The sequence below is a fragment of the Poecilia reticulata genome, chromosome 8 (genome assembly GCF_904066995.2).
Source record: "Poecilia reticulata chromosome 8, P_reticulata-male-v2, whole genome shotgun sequence".
In the NCBI taxonomy this organism is placed as follows: Eukaryota; Metazoa; Chordata; class Actinopteri; order Cyprinodontiformes; family Poeciliidae; genus Poecilia; species Poecilia reticulata.
Genome location: NC_088837.1, coordinates 10458020 through 10475549, shown reverse-complemented (window position 1 = coordinate 10475549; position 17530 = coordinate 10458020). Strand labels below are relative to the sequence as shown.

Genomic DNA, 17530 nt, shown 5'->3' with positions numbered 1-17530 from the left:
GCTGCTAGTATATTTCTATAGTTTTATTAATGTCTGTTTTACTCTTAATGTGGTTTTGTATTAAAACTAGCATTTGACCGTTAGTCTTGAGCTTTGACCAGTTAGTTTGAGTCTACATCGTTTAAATTTAAACAGAGGGAATAAATGCTGATATTTAGGTCTTTTTACTCACTTGTGTTACATTTACAATAGTGATTTGGAAGTTTTTATTATTTCTGCTTTTTCAGGAACTGCTTCACTATACAAGCATCGTTGTACAGTTCTTCAGTAAAGCCCTTTAAAACATTTGATGACCAGCGCGGTTTCTGACTAAAGTCCTGTAGTGGTCAATTAAGCAAATCCAGCAACAGAGGTCAAAATCCTCAACAGCTATGATTTTGTGCCAATTTTTGCATTTTAATCAAACACTACGATATTTTTACACTGCACTGCTGTAAAACAAGGGGTGTAAATTAGATTGATCAATATTAGTTATTCAGTTACAGCCATGGGTAAAGAGTAAATATACATGTTCTTTGTTCAGATTTCAAAGGTATCGTCCACATATTGACAAGGTTCATACTAAAGTTTTCATGAACACAACAAAAGCCGTTTTGACAATGAATGGAGGAGGTTGAGTTTTATTTGGAAATCTGACAGGCATGGCTGAACAGTGAGCTCTCACTTTGAACAAAAAAAACAAAATCAAGACAGCAGCACTACAGGTAAACAATACTAGTGTCTGAGAATGTCATGAACATAAAACCACACATTATGCACTCAGATCTCTCACACAGACACACACACACAGTCATCTTCATGTGAACATGTGGACATCCTCCAATAATAATCACACTATATCCAGAGGAATTCCAAGCACTTAGAACAATTACCCACAGTGCAATAAATCTAACTATACACAGATAATTTATATATTTTATGTATATAGGGTATTTCAATAAACCATTTAGACGGCTTCAAAATCTTCATAGCTTTCCATAAATAGTGACAAAAAAATAATCTGAGATTCAAAGATGGTTCCCGAAAAAGAACATGGAAAAAATAAAATAAAATACTAGTGTGCACAACTTTTCAGCAGTCTCAAAAAAAAAAAAAAGATAATGATGATTAAAACCCACCAACAAAAGACAAAAATTAAAAGAGAAATGGGTGGGGGGGTGGGGGGGGTAAACGTTGATACTCACACTCACAGCACAGACTGGTTACTACATTTACTGAGGATGGGAGGACTCTGGATCACTGTACAGTTTAAGATTAGACAATATAATCAGGCAGACTGTCCACACATCATCTCACAACAAACAGTACATGTTCATGCCCGTTCTGTACGCACAAGACCTGACACAACCGGATGGCTTAAAACAAAATGGAGTAGATCACACCTAAAGAGGACAAGGCTGTCGAGACCGACAGCCAGCATGTTTCTGCCGCCATCCCATCCTGTCAGATCCGCGGGGTGTCATGGAAGAAGGTGAAACTCTCCTATTTGTTCGCGCTGCTTCGATGTGGAATGAATGAGATGGTGGTTTTGATGGAGAGAGACACTTATTTTGTGGATAGGATGAGGGCCACGATCAGGCCGTAGAGCCCCAGCACCTCGGCGAAAATCAGGATCAGGATCATCCCCACGAAAAGCCGGGGCTGCTGAGCGGTGCCCCTCACGCCGGCGTCGCCCACGATGCCGATGGCGAAGCCGGCCGCCAGGCCACTCAGGCCCACGCTCAATCCGGCGCCGAGATGCAGGAAACTCCTAAACAGAGGTCGTAGGAAAGAAGAAAAAGTCTTAGTTTATACAGCTGTGAATTAAGTTTATACATAAACAACTGGCCAGAGGTGGGGAACTATTTTCCCTTTATCCAAGTTGATCAGTCATTAGCTGTTTGAAAACTAGAAAAGCCGATTTGCTTCATTTTCAGTCTATAAACGCAGCAACCAATAACATGCACTTTGATGTACTTTCTCTAATAACATAAAAAACAAGATGAGGGTTGGGGATGTGCATTAATGTGGACAATCTTGTAATTTCTTCATTTTGATTAAAAACTACAACTTCCATTAATTATTTGTGCTACAAACATTATAAAGAAATTAACATTATAGTAAAAATTAAATCTGAACTAGCAGACCCCAAAGTAAACCAAGTAGGAAAAACATGATTGGTGCATCTATATTAATTAGACGAGCAATTACAAATACTAAACAAAAAAGTGTACATGCTAAAGCTTTAGACTAGAAAATTTCACACCCGTCAACTGCATAAGATGCAAACTGTCATCTGCATAAAATGCAGATGACAGTTTAAAAACAGTCAACTCCATAAACATTCAGAAAACTGTTTTATATCGACTGCTCTCACAGCAAGGCCAGAAAGAAATACTTTGAACGGCGTTAGTAATACTATTTAGAGTTTCTAAAACTAGCAGGTCCAAGTTTTAGAAAAACTACAGGTTGTAGATCAGCAACAAATCCCAGCGCATTTCCTTTTTACCAACACCGCTCCTCCAAAGCAGATATTTTGTGGTAAACAGAAACTCTTTCAGATTTAAGTTTATTTTGAGCTTAGTTTGAGCAGCCTAGTTAAACCCTTAGATCGGTCTGAACAGAAAAATAACTAATGTTTCTCTTGTAAGAAGTTTTAATTGATTTTGTATGCATTAGACTACTGTCATTTAATCAGATAATCTTTGCATATTTAAGTGAAGTATGACTCAAGTAAATCACTCCTTGCTTGGGTGTTTTTTTTGTCTACCTTGTTTAGAAGGAATGTGTAGGTTTGATTTTCCCATCTAAATGGAAGTAAATTTATATTTGGTTCTGATAAAGAATACAGTCTATTTGGGAAATTAAACACCTAGTCTATTTTATTCTGTTACATTCACCAGTTCTCAGTTCTCTAAGCTGAGAACACACCAATCCCACGACTCACAGCAGGACTGATTATTCCTAACAGCCTATCTAACACATTGAATCTGTGCCGTTTCAGCCATTCTGGTGATGGGAGACGGAGATTTTTATTCTGCTATAGAGCCATTCCTTCTGGCAACTTACACAAAAATAATTTTAAACATCCTCTTTTTCAATCTGCCTTTCCAGGCTCAATTTGTTTGGGTTAAGCTCTTCCAAGTTCATTTGACACGACATTAACTGATGAAAGACGTATGAACAGCGTCTTTTTCCAGCTTTAATTATTAAATCTGGAGTAATTAAACCCTTAGACAGGTCTATGGGGAGACAGCAGGACACAAGAAACGGAAAAGAAGACAGGAGGGGAAGGATTGAATGGGGTTAGGGAAGACACAGGAGGAGAAAAACACAGAGGGAAGGTAGAAAAGAAGGTTGAATGGATAGAAGGACACATGGAAGTGGAGGAAAAGAAGAAAGGAGTGAAGATATGAGGGAAACAATGGAGAAGAATGAAAAACAGGAGGATGGAAAAAGGCAGGAGACAGAAATGGAGGTAGGACAAGGAGATATAGAAGAAAAGCCAAACAGACATGGAAGCACAGAACATGGAGAAGGACAATCTGTCCCAGAAGCTTCAGAAAGCAAAGAGGAGATAAGGTGCTAACGTTGTTAGCAGAAGCTGGATAGACAGCTGGTTATCTGGGGACTACGTTTGCTACAATCCCGAAAGCATTAACGCTGGTAAATGAGCTGATCATTTATAAGCCAGAACCGTGAACACAGCAGATGTCTTCCTTACTTGTAGAGACTGACTCTCTCCGAGATGTTGTTGGCTATCAGCACGGCGACCACCAGCCCGTAGATGGCGATGATACCCGCCATGACGACGGGGATGATGGACTTCATGATGAGCTCTGGCCGCATCACAGACATGGCGGCAATGCCCGTGCCGCTCTTCGCGGTCCCATATGCTGCTCCTAACGCTGAAACGAGACACACCAAACAGTCCCCATTAACTCACCGTTTGACTCCAAACTCCCTTCACGCAGATGAGACGACGTTTCATTTTCAAAAAGCGACCTGGGTAAACTTCCGTCAACGGTTGCGGCTAAATCCCACAGTGCAGCGAAGCAAGCCGGTTAAATGTCAATTCTCCAAGGAATTATTAAATATTTAAAGAGATCCTCTCCAAGCTTAAACTGATGTCATGCATGTGAGCTCTTCCAGCAGTTTTCCTCTGAGCCGCTGTCACTCCGTGTTTTAATAAAGTCTCAGCACGCTGCTCCAATATGCTGACGTTTAACGGAGTACACATGAAAGCTAAACAACAATTTATCCGCACAAGGTGAGCGTCCTCTGAGGCCTGGCCCTTTAAATCTGACCAGAAACATGTATTTTCAGGGATGAAGCATCGCAGATCAAAGCGCTGCTCCTCACATCTGCACATCTGTCGCTGTGCCGCTCACATCACAGATTCATCTAATCCCGCCGCTCGGGGCTGCGGAGCAGAGATCAGGTCAAGAAAACTACGCATCACTGCATGCAACTTGGTTATTACAGAATAATTCAGGAAGGTCAGTTTGCAAACCAAATAAATACTCAAGAAAAGTTTGGATCGCAAACTGAACTGCATTTGGCTGAAGGGTTCTTATAAAGTGAACCGAAACAATTTTTTTTTTATGAAAGCAGGATGTGTGTCAACGTCTGGAATTTTTAACGTTTAGTTTCAGCCAGCGAACAAACTTCACTTGTGAAGTGATGCACGCTATTCACTGCACTTTCTGGCACCTGGGCTTATTTTGATTTATAGAAAAATAAATGCAGCTGGTTCTCACTAATAAAAAACAAACAAAAAAAACCACACACAGAAACAACAACAAAAAAAAACTTAGCACAGCCCCTATGAAGGATGCATATCAAGTAGAACGTCTTATTAATGTATTGAAAGTGCAGCAAAAAAAAGAGCTGCCCCATATCAAGGTGATGCATCTACAGAAATGATGATGCTAACCGGTCCAACCCTTTAGGCTGTCTTCATTCTAAAACTGTAGGATGACAGTTGTAATAACTTTCTAAGGACCTTATCGTGACAATGCTTTAAAGGCCGACAGGTTTATAATCCACATTTGTCACAAATCTTGCAGCAACACAATAAAAGTTGAATAAAAGCCGTGCTGTTGCTTGTTTTGGCATTTGGACAAATTTGGAGCAGAATGTTATATTTATAACAAGTAGAATCATAGACAGGTTTATTTTCCAAACGCATAAATTGTATTTAACATAGTTAACACTCAAAGTGGGAGGACTTTAGCCTGCATGCATGACAATAGATGCTTTCCTGCTGTTTGTGTATCAGTCATGTAAAGGGTGAACAACACCGGCTGTGTCGTCCCTTCAAAAGCAGCTTCAGCTGCTGGTTTGGGTTTCACTTTCAAGTATTTCCAAGTAAGTAAAAATATTAATCGATTACATGGTTGGTGATCCATCTCATTCATTCATTGGCAACATAATCAACAGTTAATGTTTTTGGTTTAGCAACACTGAGTTCGATTTGCTTGAAGATGAGACAATTTTTTAAACAAATCAATTAGTCTGTTAGATAATGTTTTAAGCCACACACATACATACATACATACATACATACATATATATATATTATATATACACATACACCAAAAGAAAAAGAAGCAGAACTGATTCGACATGTAAACCCAGTCTAGACAACACAGTTCCTCATGTAAATGTCAGTCATATCCAAATAGAATAAATATTCAGTAAATCTCCCTGATCTGGTAATTTGACTGCAAGTTTTTGAATCTTTAGCGAATCATTAAAAGCTCAAATGGAGGATTTTGGATGTATCCCGCTGAAATGTGTCTTATTGCAACTTAAGAAAAAACACATTTTGTCCAGGCTACTAAACATACTAAATTCATGAACACTCAAAGTTTTCCCCTTCCTCCATAATTACCACAGTTGTAGTGTTTTTTTGATCCTCCTCCAACAGCATTGTCTCAGACATAAAAGGCAGCTCTATTTAAACCAACAGAGAGCACCAGGGGTTGAACGTAGCCGTGTTTTGAAATTTACAAATGCACAAGAAAGGCTTTTTGAAGACGTTTTGTCCTCACTGGTGCAGAGAAAAACTACACCGTCTCCCTCCAGCTGCCTGATGGGTGAGCAGGTAAACATTTAGCAGGTGTTTGCGTTCTCCGTGATCCGCTTTGTCGGTTTGATGAGGGAACCAACCGGTCTCACTTATTAGACTGCCAGCGCTGTAATCGAGTGTGTGCCAAAACAATAACTTGATGGTTTGTTCCTCTGTAGCGTCGATACTGAAAAACCTTTCCAAGAACAACATTACGCAGGCAGGAAGGGCTCTGAAGTTCAAACAGCATAAAGCTAATTAAAACAGTATCCTATCTGCTCATGAACCAGTCTGATGGGTAAAAGAAGTAGTGTAATTCAGGCTGAAATGTACAGGACGTTTACTGAATTTCATGTGTTGAGAACAAGATTTTGGAAAGTAAAAAAAAAAAAATCTATTTTTTTTGGCTGCAAAAGAAAATCTGCAGTATTAGTAAAAACAAAAAAAAAGTTGGAAAAGACAATAACAGGCGACTTCCTTCTTTGTGTGTAAAATGAACTCATGGGACCTGATGATGATCTTTGGATTAGTACTGACAATTTTGTCTTTTAAATGATTTCCAATGTCTACTGTTGGTACATTAAAGAGATTTATACCAAGTTGAAACGCTATCGTGTGTTCATAGAGTTGTATTAAATGTAACTGGTAATCCCTCACGTCTTCATTAATTATTGATGAAAGAAATAAGTGTTTTACATTAGCTTGAATCAAACCCACTGAATTAGATTACATTTCTTCACATTTTCTCAACACAACACTTCGTGTTCAAGAAGTGGAAGTAGTTCACTGCGCATGCACAGAAGGCTGTGCAAGATGACTGAATGAATGAATGGATCATCCCTTTAAATTGTCGCTGTGATGTTTAGGCCTCCATGTTCCTTTCCTGACTCACCTTCAACAACAAACCCAAGAAAAGGATCGACAAGATTAACCATTAACCTTACATCCGTTTTTGTTTTAATCCATTCAATCATGGTTCGTTACATGTCATGTGCTGAGAAAGAGAAGCTGCCACCTCACTGACTGTGTGCGTCACCAGTCAGCAGCAGACACGATTACGGCCTGAATATAATGTCAGTGGCTCCACCAGAGCAGAGGCAGGCAGCTTGTTCCGACTGTCCGCAGCAGCAGCAGCACCAGCAGCACCAGCGGCAGCCTTACCCCGCCTCTACCTCGCATCATCCCCGACAGGTGTGCGAGCCCTGGCCGCCACCAAAAACCAGCAACCAGAGACACGGTTTGTGTGAAGGCAGCGGTCGTTTCTAATTTCATCCTTCGACACCTGGCTAAGATAGCATGAAACAAAAGGGTGTCAATTTGAGGAGGAGAAGAAGAAGAAGCTGGTTTAGTTACCGCTGAAGACCATGGCCGCAGAAGCTCCCATCACGGCGAAGAAAGGTGAGTACTCGGGGCTCTCCTCAGAAGACATTGTCACTCTTCCCTTCGGACGACAAAGCTGGACGGCACAATATCCTCTCTTTCTTTGGCGGGGGTTCCCCTGTCCCTCCGTCACCTCTGGGCAGCTTTAAACACCGCGAAACAGCGAGAACGACCAGCGATGGCTCCAGTGGAGAAGAGGAAAATGGCGAAACGGAAAAAGTCACATGACCAGCCATGGCGGAGGGATCCAACTGAGCCGAGGCGGGTGTGTCCGACTAACAAATGTGAAATACTCACTCATTGATTTATATTTAACGGTCAAACGTATGTAGAATATTCTAATTTTGAATTATTTTTTAAGTAAATCTCATATAACCACTGCTGTTGATGTTATTAAATGAATTAATGTGTGTCATTTTTGTTTAGTGGTATGTTCTGCTGCAAGTGCACTGACTGCAGCTGAAACCAGTCGTCACTACACGCTGGCGTATTAATTATTAGTACCAAATGTTCACTAAAAACCAACATCAAACGGCGACCGCTCTCTATAATTTAACATGGAAAACCAACTACTAGATCCTATAATAAGTGGTTTTCTCAGTCTCAGGGACTAGAAACAGAGCCCTGAGGTGTTTGCGTCAAGGTGACACTCCAATGAAGATGGGTATTTCTGATGTCAGCGGGTGTATCACTTCGTCATTTAATGCTCTCATTTGACAAAACTTTGCATATTTCATTTTTTTTTACAGTATTCTTGTGTCTTTTCATGTTCCTTTCAAAGAGGTCTTTCTTCGAGTAAGGTCATGTCTTAAAGTTAGCAGGTTTAATTTACATTGTTTTGTGAAATTTGCATTAGATCCTGAGATGGTGAAAAAAGTCATATGAAAATAAATAAAGGTAAAAACATATCAAAAGTCATACCAGCAGGAATACTTTTGCACAGAAGAGCACCAAATGTTAAATGCAGACATTTTTTCGTTCTTGGTCACAAGTTTAGCTTCACCTTTGAACCTAAAACACCAGCTTCAGGCATTTATCTCATTAACTCATTTTAAAGGCTTTGATTACTGATTTAGTGACTGCAACTTTTTTAACTTACAAGTAATTTGTGCTGCAAGAATACTTTTGTAAGACTTTTTTTCCTTCTACTCTAAGTGTAGACTGGATATAACGTTTTATTTTATTTTCAGAATAATTCTGTAGAACCTGTTAACAGAATTGAGGCCTTTGTTTCTTCATGATAAATTACCAGACTTTTAAGATTAAAAATAAAATGTCTAATAGACTTTTGTACTATCTTGAAATTCCCCAAGCTATCATGTGGTTGTGCTTTCACAACAGTTCTTAAAAATGAAAAGTGAAAGAGGGGCTGCAGACAATGCAAAGCACACACATGACAGTCAGTAGCCCCTTTGTCACATGGGAAAGAAATGTGCAATCAGTTTCAGAGCTTTTTCATGTGACCAGTTTCTGTTCAAAGCACGAGAATGCGGTCTTTGCCATTTGCAAACTTTTCTTTTTGACATTAAAAAGTAAAATGTTTAACAAGAAGGAAGGAAAACCATTCTTTTATTATGTATTAGCTTTAAAGATAAGTTATTAAATAATTTGCCAATTTAATACTCTGAAAAAATGGATGACATAGTTACACATCAAATGACCAATCAGCAAAATAAAGCTGATTGGTCGCATTTACACACGCATTTAGCGTGTGTAAAGCATCTTTTGTTTAAAATTGTGCCAATATTTACTTCATGCTCATCTAACAGGGGCTGTGGTCTACCCGACGGCTGAGACGAACATCGCCATCTTCTGGACAGCCGCAAGGACTACAGCCACGTTTTAAAATCTAAAAAAAAAAAAAGAAAATTTCTAAAATCAAAAATTAAATTTTTATAAACCAGACTGATTAAAAAAAGATATTGCCATAAAAGTAATTAATCTATTATGTTATGACAGAACTTATCCTATTTGTAGGACATTGGTGTTCAAAACTTTTGACGCGAGGCAAAAAAATTAATTCATAAGGACTTGAGGACCAAATAAATTCAATTTCTTTTTATTGATACAAAATTCAATATTTTGTACTAAATATTGAATTTTAGTCACCTTTTTTTAGTCTAAAATATATCACATTTTTTAGAAAACATTCATTTTGTGTATTTACTTCTCTTAATTTACCAGCAGGCCAAATTTGTACTATTCTTGAACTGCAGTCTGTGGCGACACAGAACCGCTCCGCAAACGGACCTTTAATCGTCTTTTACACACCCCTGCTTTAGAAACTAAGTGTGGTTTTAACACGTCTGACAGTCTGCATCTCCCTGATATTTTCACTTTCATTTTGAGTTCAGCATATATATGTTACACAAACATCTGGCTTACATTGTAGCCAAGTACCTCTCAGTGTGCAAAGGTAAACAAACCCCTTCATACACACAAATATTGATAACTGATATTAAATCATCTTTTTCTGCAGCAAATTTATGTGGTTAACCCTATTTGTTATTAAGTTATACTTTTAAATATAAGCCAATATCCCAGCAGACCTACGAAAACGGTCAACAGGGTTCAAGACTGTCCTGCTAAATTGATAGCGAGGCTCTAATCAGTCAAAGTGAGCCGCAGCTCAAAGCAAGCAGCTGAAATGCTACCAGCTGTTCAGGAGCATGTGTGTGAGGCAGAAAGAAGCTGCTGGCTCAGTCTGCTCCTTTCAGCCCATTAGTACATACAGTACCTTTCCAAAGTATTTAAAAACCCCTGGAATTTTTCCGTATTTTGCCACATTACAGCTGCAACAACCAACTTTTTCCACTCTTGCACTTCAGTTTTGGATAACTTTGTGCTAGTTCACCACACAAAACACATCCATGTATGTGGCTGTAATGTATCACAATGTTTAAATGTTAATGAATTCTTTAGCAAAGTGCTGTGCATTTTATCAATCAAGTATGAAAATATACATGTAGAATTAATATTAATAGTATATATCTAAATCATGTAAAAAAAATAATAAAGTGCCTAGTTATTTTCAGGACATAAAGAGACGCTGCCTCAGTAATTGACAGAGTATTAAATATTAAACTACATAAAGAAGTGTAACCAGAAGTTATATGAAATGTATTTGCAGCAACAAAAGACGACTCAATCCCAAAATGTACAGCCAATCTGTATTTTAATGAAAGACCAGGTTAAAATAAAAACCACTTTAATGAAAGCAGACACTTTTAAAAATCACCATAAATATGCTACATCTATCCTAACCACAATTTGCATTAACGCAGTGAAGCTAATGTGTCGAAAGGAACAGCTCAGTGTTAGGCAATGCGCAAAACGTATAAAGGATATAGGTCTCATTAGCATTGAATGGAAGTAAAGCTATCCCAAGTGTGCAGTGAAAAGAAATCTAGAAGTAGAAATCAGTTCCAGACTAATGCTTCACAACACCATCCAGCTCAAGATGCCTCACTGCAAACAGACACGCACATCCATAAAGTTATACCTGTGAACAGAAGACTCACTACAGATTGAAGAATTCTTGCAGAAGATTTCTGTTGGCCTTATAACTAACTCAATATCCCGATTGCCATACTGACTCCAGAATAATTAAAAAATACAAATTAATAACAATAATAAAAAAAAAGAAGAAAACAAAAACAAAGAGCTCGCCTGCTGCTCTATATATTCCCATATCCTCCTTGTATATTCAACTTAAAGAAGCTCTACCATTGAAACAAACATTGCATCAAAACCTGCACCTTTAGCTCAAAAGAAGAAGAAAAAAAATTCAATTATCAATGGTCGAGCTCTTTAGCTTTGATTGGCCTTGTGGTTTCACAGCAACACGGCTTAGTGATCACTGTAAACGTTTTGATCTTTCTTGCATTAAAAGGCTTTAAAACCCATCACACACCCGGTTTCCCCATGTAACCAAATCACCCACTCTCTCTCCACACGCAGAAGCCAAACACTTATTCAGTCCCAGAATAACCAATCAATCGTGATGACGATTTCAGTTAAATGTGTTGGTGATGTGGGGGGGGGAAGAACCATGAAGAGTAGACGAAGATAAGGCATCACATGCTATTCTTAGCAAAAGCTGCACGAAGTAAAAGTGTGGCACAGCAGTGGCTCGAAGGCGAGATGAGGACGATACACTTGAACCCTTTTACGACGAGGGGATGCAACTTTTTTTTTTTTTTCCTTTTTAAAAAGTCATGAAGAAGCATAGCGGTTTTTCCATTTCAATCCCAGCCGTTGTCCTTTATCATATGGGACAGCTCTATGATGTACTTCCCCTCCTTGTACTTCTGGCTGAGTTCGAAGGCTTGCTCCTGCAGAGGAAAGAGAAAGTTTTAATAAAGAGAACATCTTCACGTTTCTTTTTTTTTTTTTTTTTTTTTTAAACCAACCAAGGTAGACTTAACTTAATCTGTTAAAACTATTTTTCAGCTAGTGTTGAAATAGTTGAACAAAACCTGCCTGATTACAAAAACCAAGCAAAAGACCTCAAAAAGCAACACATGTTCCACCGGGTGCTTGCTAACTGCTGCTGCCACTAGTCTGGTGGGGCTGCATGCAGAGGGGTGCTCTGTGAGGCGAACACTTGGCTGCAGACTGCAGGTCTGAGGAGGAGCTTTGGGTAAAAGGGCGGAGCTTTGTGAGAGAAAGTGTTTTGTCAAACTGTTGCCATGGGAGATTCAAGGATTCCTCAAAAATACATGACAGAACATTTTTACAAACTAAAATGATTGCAAAAACTTTTGATTTCTTTTTAAAACGTTTTCTGCAACAAGAGATCTTTATAAATGCTGTTGTTTCAGTTTTTTCCTACTTTGCATATAAAAAAAAAGAAAAAAAAAAAAGAAGAAAAAACCTGTTTGTGTCTTCCAGGATTTTATCGTGTCTGAAATGACCTGCAGCGTTTTAAAGTCCAAGGTTTACAGCAAACAGAGCAACTCTGTCACAAGAAACAAATACCGGCTCTCCCAGTTTCCACTTCTACTGAACAGCATTACCATTGCATAACGCATGGGAAGAAATTAGTGTATAAGCCTCAGAGTAATTATGAACTGACGAGGCTTAGAAGAGACAGGTGAGAAAAAGGAGGGGATAAAAAGTCTAACGACGTGCAGCATTATGGGAAACCGCATTGTTAGAACAAACTAGTCTAGCAGGCTTTTTATTTGTGAAAGCAGCAGCTGCTGACCACAGGAAGTCAACATTACAGGTGGAAAGACTCCAATGTCATACAGGCCGGATAGAATGGCCTAGTAAAAGTCCAGGCATAAATACATGGGAGAAACCATTGGAAGACTTGAAATTGGAGTTTACAGATGCTCTCAATTAAAAATGACTGCCGTCTCCATGCCACATTTTTTTCTAACTTTTATATGTAAATAACGTTTAAAATCATGCATCCTTGTGTTGGTCACATAAAGTCAAATTATCACACATAAATTTGTGTTTAAGGTGAAAGAATGTGCAAGGAGTATGGACATTTATCTAAATTGTCATTTCTTTTCGGTCGGATGGTTTTCTGCACAAACCTGGAGCACAGTGAGAAACGTCTTTGCAGAGAACTACTTGATATACTATAAAGAGTTACTTACATATTTCCAGCCCAGAGTGGTGTGACAGTTTTCACAGTAAATGTCGGCCACTGCGTGGAGTCCTGTAAGCAGCAGCCTCTCCTCAGCGGGACCGCAGCCAACATTAACCCTGAAATCAACAGCGATGTCCCAGATCAGATGTTTTTACTATAATCACACTTCTTTCCTCAATTGCACAGTCAGCTTCCTCCCACAGCTACTGTTATGTCTTTTCATAGGAAAAGTTTACAGAACATAAAAAGAAAGGGCGTACGAGGACACTTATGTTTTTAAAAATATCTCAGGTTTAAATGTGTCTAATGTTGTTTAGTGGACTTGCTTCTGTTTCTGTTTGTTGCTGACCCACTAACCTAAAAAAAAATTCAAGCATAACCAAAGTGAACTGGCCCAACTTTGAGCTCCAATCAAGAGGAATAAAAACCAACCTAGTTATCTGTCGACAGCGTGGTTAGTGTAAGCACGTTTGCTCTCAGCAGTGTGTTCAGATGGAAAAAGAACATTTCAGAAACTGCATGCTTTGGAAAAAAGGTCAGAGATTGCCAAGTGTTTCAAAGGAGACATTTGAGGAAGTGATTTAAAAAAAAGAAGAAAAAAAAAGAAAAGAAACTCATGATTAAATAAACAAATCTCTTATGAAACTTGTGGTCGCATTCAAAATACTCACACTGAGTTAAAGAGGTACGCTCGGCCTTGGCTGCCTTGAAATGACTGAAAGTAATAGGGGGGGAAAAAATACCCACATGAAATCAAAAACAAAAAGAATATCAGTTTCATTTTTCTGTTTTTAATACATAAGAGGAAAACTAGGCCGCATATAATGTAAAGCACTCAAAATAAGCATTACGACAGAGGCCTGGCAGCATGTTTACCTTTGAGATAAGATCGTCATGGTTTGCCAGATGGGCGCGGCAGTGCACACAGCTGTAACGGCGGTGGCAAGAGTCCAGGTAGGCCTGGAAGGTCTTGGCTTTTGTCAGCTTCACCATGTCTGTACAGGAAAAAGACAGAGAGCACATGTTGCATTACTGTACAAGATAATCCAGGGAAAAACTGCTTTGGATTTCACGTGGTTGAACAGAATTCAGGTCAGATCACTAAGGAGAGTCAGATTTTAAACACAAACAGATTTGGTCACTACTGCATGCAGCTCATTAAAGCTATATTTGGTTCAAAGTTCTGGACCTGCAGAAAACGTCTGACCTAAGAGATACACCGATTAGGTTTTTCCATGCAGGTGTCATTTAGAGATCAATAACGGATGGAGTTCTTCACTTTGTTGCATTTACTAAAGAGCAGCAAAAACAAAACAAACCTCCCCACCCCAGATTTTTCATTATTTGACTAGTTTGTCATCATTTAGAACCGAGAAGTAAAAGACCAGGTGATTAATTAGTGCATCTGCAATCGTCTGGATATCAGAATTTCCCTGTGATTTGATCAGCAGAACAAAAACTTAGGATTCCAATTCCATTTTCAGACAGTGAACACATCACCCAATGACAACATGTACTTTAATGCACTTTTTGAATAAATATCTGCTGAATGTGAAGGATCTTTGGCTCAATAATAATATTCAAATTCCTTCATTTTCTGCTACACTCAAAAATTAATATATTTTTTCTTTTTTTTACAAAACCAGCAGTGTAGTTCTAGTCCGATGTGTTGTAGTCCTAATCAGAGTCTGCGCCTCAGATCGAAAGGAAAACCTTTATCGGTACAGCCCTCAGGAAAGCCTGATCGGTGAATATTTGGTTATTATATGAGCTACAAATGCATCGATCAAGCTATTCTTGGCCTACATTAATTTTCAGTTTTCTCTGCCGATTTTGTTCAATTCCGTCTTTTAGTTCTAAAAATCATAACATAGAAAACAGAAAAAAATATATATGTTGCAGGAACTTTGACAGAGGTAGTTTTAGAACAAACGGGGGAGAAATGGTAAAGTCCGATCAGTTAATATAAATAACGACGCTAAATTTAGATATCCAAGCTCCCTGATCATTTCAACTTAAGGAAATGTTGCAGGCGGTTTTTCAATTTTAACATGTTCTTGGTCTCGTTTTCTTACAAAAGGGAAGTTTATTTGCTTTTACCGAAAAAAATAAGCGATCAACAACATTTGCACACAATTAGCAGTGAGTTGCATGATCTTATATCACAAAGACAAAGTAGGCGAAGACACAGCTCAGCCTGACTACTTCCTGTTTCAAAACAATTTGCACAACCAAGCTTTGGCTCAATTAGGCCACCAGTTAAGCCGCATTTCAATGTGCAGAGCTTTTCCCACATTGATAATCGTCTACACGAGCTGCTAAACGGGCCAAAAAACATGACTCTGTTACAAAGGACAGCACTAGCATGCTAGCTGCGCAAAGTCGGCACTGCAGCGAAGATGGACGAAATGTTTTCTTCTGTTTCCACTCACCTGCTAAAACTGAAGCTGTTAAAAGTATACACAGCGGTCTTCAGTGACTGTCAGTTTAATAATTGAAGGAAAGAGCAAATGTTAAGACTGTGAAGTCCAGCCTTTAGCTCGCCTCGGTGCTATAGTCCTCCACGCGCTGACCGTTGGGGGGGAGGAAAAACCAGCTCAGATTGTTTTTGTTGTAGCAGAGCCCGCGTTTCTGTTCTGACTCAACAACAAAGTTCTTCCACGGCCTTTTCAAAAACAGGAGCCGGAGATCTGACAATACTGGCAGGCTGACAAACCAGAGGGCAATGCGTTCCCCAGCGGAACAAAAATGCAGTTTGTTTATGAAAGCACGCAGATGGAGGAAGGGTGAAGGGTGCAAAACAAACCTCCGTCAACCAATCACAGCTCCCAGATGACGTTTAGAATGTGGGTCAACCAATCAGCTTCGGCTTCACGGGAGCCTTTTATGGCTATCAATGGGCTTGCTTTTTGATCCAGTTTCATAAATGTTGGGTTGGCTTTAGTGGTGGGAAGTCCGACTTTTTTTTCCAGGATTCAGATGTTGTGGCTCTATTGATAGTCAAGAGTCCGATATTTCCACTCCTCAACAGTTCTTCACTTACTTTCTTAACCTTTATAAAGAAGGCATGTTTTTATGTACCAAAATAGTTAAAAGTAATCATGTTTATATTTATATATCTTTTACTATTGTATTTCATGTTTAATACTTTTAAGATAAGAAAAATATTCACACCACTGGCAGATTTAAATGATGTAACATTATTTTTCAATCAACCAAGAGGTTTGGATTGAATAGGAAATTTGAATGACCTCTCAAAAGATAATAAAACAATGTAAATAGACAATTATATTTCTATTAATTAGATGAGTTCTAACATAAAAAATCATGTCCGTAAATATAGGATGTAGAGTAATGTGTGCTACCAGGTTGACATTATATCAACCATCACAATGGTAGGTTGTTTTTAAATGGCAACGTTACCTACATTCAATATGATTGACTGCTATGCTAAATACCTGGTAGCTGCTTTATAAGCTCCAATTTCTTTGTGCTTGAAAGACAAACGTTTCAAGTTACCCGTTGGAAATAAAAAAAGAATGTTCCCTGAAGTCAGATACCTGACAAGGAAGGTCAGAGTTCACCAAACAGCCCTGAGTTCAGTATCTATTATGGCAGCCACACATACAAAACATAGTGAAAGGTGGAGGAATAAACTATTTATCAGCATTTTTGACATTAAGCCAGAGGTAAATATAGAACAATGACTTATTTGAGCTATCTGAAAACAATAGCAGTCATTTTAGATTTTGGTTGTACAGGAAATTGTATTCTGTGATTTTTCTAAATTGAATCTGAATTAAACAGAATTAAACAGAACAAAGAAAAAATTAAAAGGCTGCTTTGGGATTGAAGCTAGATCTCAATATCCATTTTAGCCAAATAGTCTGGCATATCAGGCCACATCAGGCATTAACAGAACATAGTTATCTGTCTTGTCACTTGCTTGTCACTTTTCATCATTTAAAAACAAAATTCACAATTGACTAAAAAGAATTTTAAAATTGCCAGGAGTCAGGAAATCAGATTGCTTTATTTATTTATTTATTTTATTTATGTGACCCCCTTCAGGCCCATTTGAAATGCGCTTCCCAAAATCTAGATTACTTTTTCTAGACAATCTGTTACAATATGCTTGCTTTACAAGCATAGTCATTGCTTTATTCTCTCAAACAAATTATTATATTTCACTGATGAACTCCTTATTGAGTCAAACATTTCTATCACCAGGTTTTGGCGCTTCATACAGTTTCTGTTGTTCAGCTGACCACCAATTAAAGGCCTGGACACGTGACATGACAAACAAATTATTTAGAATGGCATTAGCACAACACTTGATTCCAAAACATTTACAAATGACATTATTTCATAGACATATTCTCTGGTTCAAACTTGCCCCCATTTGAATAAGTGTGACAAAAAGCTAGATTTATATCATTTTAACTCTACTGTCACACTAATCAGCACAGGGAACTGGTTCAGAAAAGTCCACC

At 38.5% G+C, this 17530-nt stretch overlaps 2 protein-coding genes across 2 annotated transcripts; both read right to left on the bottom strand.

Annotated features, from left to right (window-relative positions):
* Positions 1–604: 604 nt before the first annotated feature.
* On the bottom strand, positions 605–7646 carry atp6v0ca (ATPase H+ transporting V0 subunit ca). The gene is made up of 3 exons (XM_008416617.3): positions 7406–7646; positions 3704–3887; positions 605–1750 (listed from the first exon to the last, which is right to left on the bottom strand). The coding sequence occupies exons 1-3, from the start codon at positions 7479–7481 to the stop codon at positions 1546–1548; spliced, it is 465 nt and encodes a 154-aa protein (XP_008414839.1). The 5' UTR covers positions 7482–7646; the 3' UTR covers positions 605–1545.
* Positions 7647–10590: 2944 nt separating this feature from the next.
* ypel3 (yippee-like 3) lies at positions 10591–15850 on the bottom strand. Its single transcript, XM_008416619.3, has 5 exons — positions 15470–15850; positions 13914–14032; positions 13709–13752; positions 13045–13153; positions 10591–11766 (listed from the first exon to the last, which is right to left on the bottom strand). Exons 2-5 carry the CDS (start codon positions 14028–14030, stop codon positions 11677–11679), a joined length of 360 nt encoding a protein of 119 aa, XP_008414841.1. The 5' UTR covers positions 14031–14032; positions 15470–15850; the 3' UTR covers positions 10591–11676.
* Positions 15851–17530: the final 1680 nt, after the last annotated feature.